Source organism: Dasypus novemcinctus, chromosome 6 (genome assembly GCF_030445035.2).
Source record: "Dasypus novemcinctus isolate mDasNov1 chromosome 6, mDasNov1.1.hap2, whole genome shotgun sequence".
NCBI lineage: Eukaryota > Metazoa > Chordata > Mammalia > Cingulata > Dasypodidae > Dasypus > Dasypus novemcinctus.
The window spans coordinates 41,746,825-41,756,613 of NC_080678.1; the positions used below are offsets into that span (position 1 = coordinate 41,746,825).

Here is a 9,789-nt window from a genome sequence, read left to right on the forward strand (position 1 = left end):
AATCCTAGTTGTTATCTAAAACTCACACTGCATACATACAAATATCTATTCTCTCCACATGTCAGTGTCCATATGGTTTGGAAGTGGGGAGAAAAGATTCCACTTAAACTGCAAGTCAGCAGGTGTTTCTCAAGAGTTAACTTTAGCAGAATTCATACAAAACAGTAATTAACTGATCTTCTTGTTAACTTATAAGGAAACACCTTCAAGAGTGCATTTTGTTAAGTTTATGTACGAAAATGTAGAAAAACTGAACTACACAAATATTGAAAAGTTTAAGATTCCTTAATTTATTCCTGGTACCACTACCACAATTTTCAGGGCAATATACCTGATGTACTGAAAAGAAAAAGACAAAGACAAAGCTACAATAGATAAAAGTCCTTAGGAATGTGCCTCTAATTGATTGCCTCTAACACAATCCATTAATCAATGGCTGCACTTTTTGCAAACTGTGGCTATGACAGTCCTGAACAAGCAGGGTTTCCTGTGTAGGCTGTGGTAACTTTTCTGACTATGGATCATCGCTCCTTCTGTGGCAGAGTATTACAGTGCCTCTAATGCATTTGGGACGACTGTCTCAAAGGAACCTGCAGCTTTCCTGACAACTCCGGGCTCTCCCTCCTGCTAAGAACTTTAATCATTTTCTGTTGAGTTTTTAGAACCTTCTGCTACCATAGCCACCACTTCTACCACAGATCCATAACCACCACCATAGGAACTGTCCAAGCGTCTTCCACCAAAACTGCCCCACTTTCATGGGTCCATCATTTGATTGCTGTTGTCCACTCCAGTTTCCAAAATCATTATAGCTCCCACCACCATAGTTACCACCGCCAAAATCCCCTCCTTCATTGTAGCCATCATATCCTCCACCATCACCACATCCACCACCTTAGTCTCCACATCCTGGTCCTCCACCATAGCCCCCTCTAGTCCTACAACCAGGACACCACCATAGTTGCCACATCACCTCCCAATCCTTTATAACCACCATCACCTCCTCCATAACCACCTCTCTGCCAACCACCATAGCCTCCTCCTCCCCCAAAGTTTCTACCGCACCCAAAGTTCCCTCCACAGCCCATAAAGTTGCCAGGTACACCTCCACGGCCTCTTTGTGATGCAGCAGACGGCATCCCTTGTTGAGAAAGGGCCTGATTTTTCACCTCACAATCATGTCCATTAATAGTGTGGTATTTCTGAACAACAATTTTTATCAACTATCATGATCATCGAAAGGCACAAATGCAAATCCTCTCTTTTCTCCACTCTGCCTGCCTTCCATAACTTCTGTGGTTTCGTTCTTGCCATACTTTTGGAAGTAGTCTCTCGGATTATGCTCTTCTGTATCTTCTTTAATACCACAACAAAAATGTTCTTCGCCGTAGGATGGGCACCAGGCTTTACAGAATCCTCTCTAGAAGCAGCTCTCTGGTTCCACTACATGCCCATCCACCTTGTGTGGTGGAGCACACATTGCTTCGTCCACCTCATCAACACAAGAGTAAGGCACAAAGCCAAAGCTTCTGGGGCATTTTGTCTGGGGAGATCTCGCATCACCACACAGTCTGTGAGTGTGCCCTATTTCTCAAAATGTTCTCTTAAACTGTCATCTATAGTTTCAAAGCTCAAACCACCAATAGTTTTCTCAACTGTTCTGGTTCCTTTGGCTCATGGCCCTCATCCCCTGGCGGTGATGGCAATAGCTGGAGTCAGGCTGGGGGACGATTGGGCAATGGTTTTACCTCATTTTGAGACCAGTCTTGCCTCCTCCAACTCAGGTTCGATATGGGACTGAGAGCTCTAATAGCCCTTGAAGCTGGGGTTGGGAGGGGCGATGGGGGGAGGAAAGGCCCTCCACTTACCCGACATGGGCCCTGCCAGGTCTTCCTGGGCTTTAAAGGACATCCTGCCCCTCCCACCCCCCAGGGCTGTGTCTGCCCACTTTTCTTCTGCCTCATCAGCCATGACTTGTGTCTTGTTCTCACAACAAGAGCAAATGAGGGAAGCGGACTTGGCCCAGTGGTTAGGGTGCCCGTCTACCACATGGGAGGTCCGCGGTTCAAACCCCGGGCCTCCTTGACCCGTGTGCAGCTGGCCCTTGCGCAGTGCTGATGCGCGCAAGGAGTGCCCTGCCACGCAGGGGTGTCCCCCGTGTAGGGGAGCCCCACACGCAAGGAGTGCACCCCATAAGGAGAGCCGCCCAGGGTGAAAGAAAGTGCAGCCTGCCCAGGAATGGCGCCGCACACACGGAGAGCTGACACAACAAGATGACGCAACAAAAAGAGACACAGATTCCCATGCCGCTGACAACAACAGAAGTGGACAAAGAAGAAGACGCAGCAAATAGACACTAAGAATACACAACCGGGGTGGGAGGGGAGGGGAGAGAAATAAATAAATCTTAAATAAAAAAATAGCAAATGAAGCGGGGGCCTGGGTCTTTGCTCTTCTGTATCCTCAGCCACTCCCCACCCTGTGCCTGCACATAGTGTTTGCTGAATAGTAAGTGCCCTCTGCGCTCCCACTCAGGACAGGCTCATGGGAGGACAGGAGTCCTGCAAGGCTGTTCAGGAGGACAGGGGTGGGCTGGGCTGCGGGCTCACAAATAAGGGAAAGGGCAGGGAAGCGGCAGCTGCCGGCACTCCTGCCTCCCAGCAGAGCCAGCCCCTAGAGCTCCCCCAGCCCTCCTTCAAGACACCTCCCCAAGGCGCCCTCGCCACCAAAGGCTGGAAGGTCAAGTCTCCAGCTAGGTTCCCACAAGGAGGCCCCTCCCAGGCCTCTCACTCAAGGCTCCTCCTGAAAGAAAGCCAGTGGAAGGCAGGGCCCAGAGAGCAGGGAAAGACACCACGTAAGGGGTTCCTGCAAGTCCTCTTCTCTCAGTGCTTCATGGGATACCCTCTGCCTAGATGATCAGTTGGGGGAGTGGGTGGAGCTCAGTGGCTGAGAGCTTGCTTCCCATATATGAGGTCCCAGGTTCAATCTCCATGTACCTCCTTTTAAAAAAAAAATAGATACTGAATTCCTTCCTCCTCCTGGGAGGTATTTACTTCTCCTAGATTTTCTATCCTGAATTAGGATTTATCTTAAATAGGATTTTAAATTTATCTTAAATAAAGAGAGAGTAGTTAAACCCTGGACTCTAGAGCCCAACACCTCGATTTGAATCCTGGCTCCTTTACTTATGGGCTGTGTGACAAATAACCAGTTCCTTCACCTCTCTGAGCCATTAGGCCTGTAGCCTAAGAATCCAGACCTTCTGGGTGTATCTAAGCCTTTACTCTGGAATGAGACTGACTGGGTTCAAATTCTAGCACCAATCCTTACTTACCCTTTCTTGCCTCAGTATCCTTATCTGTAAAGTGGGGAAAATAATAGTACCCACGTGTAGCATTATTGTGAGGATTAAATGAGACAATTTATGCAATGACCTTAGAATAGGCCATGGCACACAGTAAGCACCCACTGACTCTTAGCTCTCGTTAGAAGTAGTCGTCAACGAGTTTACAAAGTGCCGTGCCCTGGCACCTAGTAAGAGCTCACTAAATAGAAGCTGCGATTATCTTCGCTCCCACAAGGCTGCGACGTCCCCGGAGGTGAGTTCCGGGTCTTACCCATCTCTGATTGCCCAGGAGCCAGCAAGGGGCCTCGCACCTAGGTGGTGCTCAACTAATCAAGGACAAAGAACTGGACTGGGAGGTTGTGGGCGGCCGCAGGAGCGTCTCGCCGGGGAGAAGGGAGACCTGAGGTGTCAGAGAAGAGAAAACAGAACAGAAGGAGAAAGGCCGAGGCCGAAAGATAAGCCAGAGAAGTGAGTGAGAAAAGGACCAGGAGAGGCTGTGGCGCAGAAAGATAAGGAGGAAGTTTGGAGAAGGCGAGAGACGAGCAAAGTGCCGACGGAGGCGAAGGAGTCCCAGGAAGAGGCGCAAGGCGAGCCCAGGGCTGTGGCAGGGGGAGCGGGTGAGCGAGACAGGGGCGCACCAGCCCGCTCCCGAGGCGCGGGAATTGGCGGGAGGGGCAGAAGGGGCTCCACCCTACCTCCCCGCCTGGGGGCTGGGGGCCGGGCGGCCGGAGATTGGCTGGCACCGCGTGGGGGTCGGGGCAGGAGTCCCGAGGTGGGAGGCGCCAGGATCATTCCGTGCGCGGAGGCCAAGCGAAGGCTGCCACCCACTTGGGCGACCTCGGCGGCGGCGGCGGCGGCTGCCGGGGAGCGTGCGGGCCCGGGGTGCCGCGCGCTGAGCCTGGGGACCTGAGCCGCGCGCGCCGGGCGGGAGCGCAGCCATGCGGCTGGCGGCGGGGGGCGCGCGGGCGGCCGCGCTGGCGCTGCTGCTGGGGGCGCTGCAGGGGCCGCCGGCTGGCGGCCAGGAGTACGACTACTACGGCTGGCAGGCCGAGCCGCTGCACGGGCGCTCGTACTCCAAGCCGCCGCAGTGCGTGGACATCCCCGCCGACCTGCCGCTCTGCCACACGGTGGGCTACAAGCGCATGCGGCTGCCGAACCTGCTGGAGCACGAGAGCCTGGCGGAGGTGAAGCAGCAGGCGAGCAGCTGGCTGCCGCTGCTGGCCAAGCGCTGCCACTCGGACACGCAGGTCTTCCTCTGCTCGCTCTTCGCGCCCGTCTGCCTCGACCGGCCCATCTACCCGTGCCGCTCGCTGTGCGAGGCGGTGCGCGCCGGCTGCGCGCCGCTCATGGAGGCCTACGGCTTCCCCTGGCCCGAGATGCTGCACTGCCACAAGTTCCCCCTGGACAACGACCTCTGCATCACTGTGCAGTTCGGGCACCTGCCCGCCACCGCGCCTCCAGGTAGCGCCGCCGCCGTCGCCTCCGCGCGCTTCGGCGTCCCTGGGTACCGACCGGCGAGCTGGTCCCTGGCTTCACCAGCCCCGCGAGTTCCGGACAGATGCCCCCAGCCCCTCGGCGCACTCTGCGGGCCCCCAGAGCTGGCCACCCCTCACACACACGCGTGCGCCTTGGCCCAGCCCTGCGCGCCCCGGGGAACTGTCCCGCGCAGCCTTCCCACCTCCCCACAGCGGTGCCTCCCTGCCGTTATGCACATTCCCACGGTTCGCCCCCACACCGACTTCGTTTGCTAAGACCCCGGCGCCCCCCCTCCCAAGCTGCTGGAATTCCTAGGCCTCCCCCAAAGCTGCCCCCTCCACCCCCCCCCCATCCTGGGGGGTCCCCCACAAATGCTTTATAGCTTTCCCCAGCCCAAGAATGCCGGGGGGCTAAGCGAGCTGCCCAGCTTCCTGGGCTGGGAATCCTACCTTCTCCCACCGGCAGCCCTCTACCCCAGCTTCCCGGGCTAGGAACCCTGTAGGTCAGCCTCGAGGGGGAAGAGGACCGATGAGCCAGGCTCTGCGCCTAACCAGGAGCCTCTAAGAGCGCCGCTTCACTTCTGAGTCTCGGGTCCGCATCTTTAAAGCAGCAAGCCGTCCCACCAGATTCCCCAGACCTCTAAGATTTTAAGTCAGCGCACGCCCACCCAACCCCTAATTTCTCCTCGTCTCAGCCTCCCCTTCCTTGTGCAGCTCCACGCAGCCATCCCGGGCTTGCTCACCCGATCCCCTGGGGTCCCCCAGGACCCCTCCGGCCAGGTAAATCCCGGCCCAGGAACCAGAGCCCAGCAGAGGAGGGTAAACCGTCGCACCCCGCGGGAAAGCCTGGACAGGCTGATGCTGACGCTAAGCCGCCCTGAGCCAGGCTGCACTGCTCTCTGTTTTCCTATCCTACCCCGATCTGCCTTCTCAGTTGTTGACGGGTGACTTGCACCATCTCTCCACTCTACCAACCCACGCCATCTCATGAGGGTCGCTGTTGGGGATGGGATCCACAGCCTGGGAAGGGCTGAGACCAAGGGAACCCCGCATCCTCAAGGTTGGCAGGGGGAGAGAGCGGGGATCTCTGGCTCTTTTTCTGGCTTCCTTGGAGCCCAAACACTAAAGCTTGGCCAGCGGGGCAGTTCCACTGGGCTCTGCCCTGGGCACCACCACCACCCCCAGGCTCTTTGTGCTCTCCTTTTCCCCACTGATATGTGCCCAGCTGAGGGAAGAGACATAGCAGACTGGAGCACAGGTCAGGCAAGGGACGGGGGTAGCCTGAGGGCCAGAGGTGGCCTGCAGAAGTGTCTGTGTGGCCAACAGATAAAATGCAGAAGACTCCATGTAAAAAGCCAGAAGCTCTGTCCACACTAAGCTGCTCGCTTTCCAGGGGTACTCAGTCCCACCCACGAGCTTCACTCATTTACCTCCTGCCTGGGTCCTGTCAGCATATTCTTCCAGGAAAGACCCCTCAGACACTCCCACCCCAGCCCCACCCAGACTGGGAGTCACAAAGCCTGAGTCCTGGGCTTGGTTCTCTCCAGCTTTGCAGGCTTGGGTAACTGTTCTGGGCCTGTTTCCTTCTCTCTCCTGCGGGAATAATAATACCTACTTGCTAGGCTGAGGAGCAAATGAGAAAAAATGTAGAAGAACCCAGCGCACACGATGGGTGCAGGTTCGAAGGGCGTGGGGCAATCGTGGCACTCACCTGAGCAACTCTGGCCCTGCCAACCTGGTCTCTCTTGCTGCTCGCGCCCACCCAGTGGGCAGGTGCTGTTATTACCCCCATCCCCGTTTCCTGCCAAGGAAACAGAGGCTTGGCAGAGAGAGGGGACTGGGAGGTGGGGGATCCTGCACCTGCAGAGGCGCTTTGGACCCCAATCCCCTCACCAGCTCTCCCCCGCCCCACCCCTGCCTTCTCTCGCCAGTGACCAAGATCTGCGCCCAGTGTGAGATGGAGCAGAGCGCCGACGGCCTCATGGAACAGATGTGCTCCAGCGACTTTGGTGAGCTTGGGGCCCGCGTGGCCACTGCCCCAAAACAGCTCCCAGCTCCCCCTTGGGCACACACATGCCCACACAGCATAGCGAGTCCCGACAGTGTCTGCATCGTGAGCCACTTGCAGAACTTCATGGTGACCATGAACCGCCTCCCCAGAAAAGCGCACCCATTAGTGTACATCATCTCAGGGCTCCAGGAGCCCCTCCAGGCCTGGCCCATGGACCTGACCTCTGACCAGGTCTCCCACAGCCCTCCCTGGGTGCTGTCCACAAAAGGGCTCCCGTGACCAGTTTGCCTCTTTGGGGGATGCAGGCTGAGCCCTGAGGTGGATGGGGTGGTAGGGGAGAAGCAGGCCCCAGAATTGATGCAGAGCTCCCTCATCCTGGGTGCCTCTGCCTAGCACCTAGGACTCTGGCCAGGGAAGCTGTGGTCACCTGTCCCCACAGCTTCATCCTGGAGCCTCCCCATGCCTGGGGCAACTGAGACAACAATCTAGTCCAGCACATGACCTTTGCCAGGTCAGTTCTCAGTTTTGTGTCTTAGCCTCCTGTCTGTGAAAAAGAGATCATTACAATGTCTCTACTTTGCAAAGAGAATACTGCTATGGCATGTCGTGTGTATGAGAGAGTGAGAGCAAAAGAAGAGACATTATGACAACTTTCGGGGGCCACGTCATTCTCTGGCTTATACCTGGCTGCTCACAGAGATGAGGGTCCCGAAGCCTGAAGAGAGACAAGCCCAGCTCAACTAGCCTCCCCCAACCCAGAACTCCCTGTGCCCTCACCCACCCCCCTCCACCCCCTCCACTCATCCACTCCTACACCTGCCACAAACACTCTCCTCCACACACTCAAACACACACAATCATACACACACATAAATTACACGGGTGTGCAGGAGCTGGTTCACGCCAGCGAGAGCTAATTGTCCATATCTCTTCCCAACTCCACGTTCAGTCATTGCCCCTGGAAATGAGCAAACACTACAGAGCAGGGCGCCCCCTCCCCAGAGCCAGTTCTTAAGCACTCACTAGCCCACCACTGCTCAAACCACACTCGCACACTCACACACACTGTACATTCCCCTCTACACACATTCTGCACACACAGAGCGCACGTACTCACACCCACCCCACATACACTCCACACCACTCACACACAGTCTCATTGCTCGCCACCTGTTGCTCAGCCAGAAATGGGAGTCAGAAGGGCATGGAGGCCAGCCCCGCCCCCGCCGATGGCCCCATCCGGGTGGTCAGCCTTATCCCTGACACTTCACCCCCAGGGAGCCCAGCACCCCACTGAGAGCGCTCCACCCTGCAATTGTGCTGTGGACAGGCATGGCCCGACCTCAGTCATTCCAGGCTCCACCATTCCTCCTGGACCCCGAGGATGGAATGAGACGATGTCCAGGAAAGTCCTGTACATGGCAGGAGCTTCATACACACCTAAATGTGCATGTAAAAGCTCCACTTCTCCCAAGACCCACAGAGGCCAGGCGCCCTGAGCCTGAAGGGCCAGAAGGGCCACACTAGCTCTAAGGCCACCCGTGTCCTGAGCCCCTCTGTCCCTCCCACAGTGGTCAAAATGCGCATCAAGGAGATCAAGATAGAGAATGGGGACCGGAAGCTGATTGGAGCCCAGAAAAAAAAGAAGCTGCTCAAGCCAGGACCCCTGACGCGCAAGGACACCAAGAGGCTGGTGCTGCACATGAAGAACGGGGCAGGCTGCCCCTGCCCGCAGCTGGACAGCCTGGCGGGCAGCTTCCTGGTCATGGGCCGCAAAGTGGACGGACAGCTGCTGCTCATGGCCGTCTACCGCTGGGACAAGAAGAACAAGGAGATGAAGTTCGCAGTCAAGTTCATGTTCTCCTACCCCTGCTCCCTCTACTACCCCTTCTTCTACGGGGCCGCAGAACCCCACTAAAGGGAGCTCCTCCCTGCGCCCCCCAGCCAATGTGCCTTGCTCTCTGCCCCCACCCTGGGGACCGCACCCTCCTCCTCACCACTCCCCACTTACCCAGCCCCTCCCAGAGGGTCATTTCAGGCCCAGCTGTTACTGGCACAGGTTCCAAGGGGTGGGCACGGAGCTGGGGGGCTGCCCTCCTTGACCAGGGGTTCTCTAGGGTTCCTGGAGCCTCGGGCTTCCTCTCTTAAGGGCAGGGCTTTCTCATCTGGGGGAAACGCCAGGTCTCGGGAGGGTAGGCAGAGGAAGAGAGAGCCAGGGAAGGGTGCGGGGACGCTGAGCAGCCAGAGAGGGCGACGGGGTCAGCTCCCCACGGCTCGCAGGAGGCGGGGTGCTAGGCTGAGCTACCTGGGGACGGCTGTCCTCCCCCACTGGCCCTCCCCGTGCCCTCATGGTGGTCCTCCAGGGGAAAGGAGGTGGGGTCAAGTGTCCTCTGGCCACACCTCCCTCCTCCCCGCCTCTGCCCACCCCTGCCCCTGCCCACCCCTGCCCCGAGGCCTGGGGCGCCCGCTGGGCTCAAGAGCAAGCCCCGCCCTGCTTCTGACAGAACCCCCTCGAGGGCTCACTCCCTAGGACTCATTCCTCAGCCCTGGCACTGCCCCTTTACCCTTACGAGGTGTAAATTATTGCTACTGTTCTGAGGCCTGTAGGTAGAGGTGACTGATACAGGTAGGGTTTGGTGGTTAATTTTTTTTTTTTTTTAATTAAATCAAAGAGACAACAGTTGGGTTTGACCAGGTGATTTCTTTGTCAGCTGGTTCCCGAGAGGTTGGGACAGGGGACTTAGAATAGGCTTTCCAAGAGAGGCCCTTACCTTAACCCCCGGCCCCTCCACGTGGACACTCCTGGAACGCCTAAGAGCAGCGCCCTGTGCTTTTGGAGGGTCCCCAGAGAGCACAGAGCGAGGGTCACCCCCGCATCCCCACCGCCAGCCAGGGGTGAGGATGACTGTCCTTTTGTCCCAGGAGCCACAGGAGGAACACAGATGCCATCTCCTGGT

General features: G+C 57.2%; 1 protein-coding gene and 1 pseudogene across 1 annotated transcript; one reads left to right on the top strand and one right to left on the bottom strand.

Moving 5' to 3' along the window:
* Nucleotides 1-294: 294 nt before the first annotated feature.
* On the bottom strand, nt 295-1,911 carry LOC101436135 (heterogeneous nuclear ribonucleoprotein A3-like; annotated as a pseudogene).
* A 2,325-nt stretch (nt 1,912-4,236) lies between these two features.
* SFRP5 (secreted frizzled related protein 5) lies at nt 4,237-9,512 on the top strand. The gene is made up of 3 exons (XM_004457017.4): nt 4,237-4,807; nt 6,753-6,830; nt 8,404-9,512. The coding sequence occupies exons 1-3, from the start codon at nt 4,285-4,287 to the stop codon at nt 8,748-8,750; spliced, it is 948 nt and encodes a 315-aa protein (XP_004457074.1). The 5' UTR covers nt 4,237-4,284; the 3' UTR covers nt 8,751-9,512.
* Nucleotides 9,513-9,789: the final 277 nt, after the last annotated feature.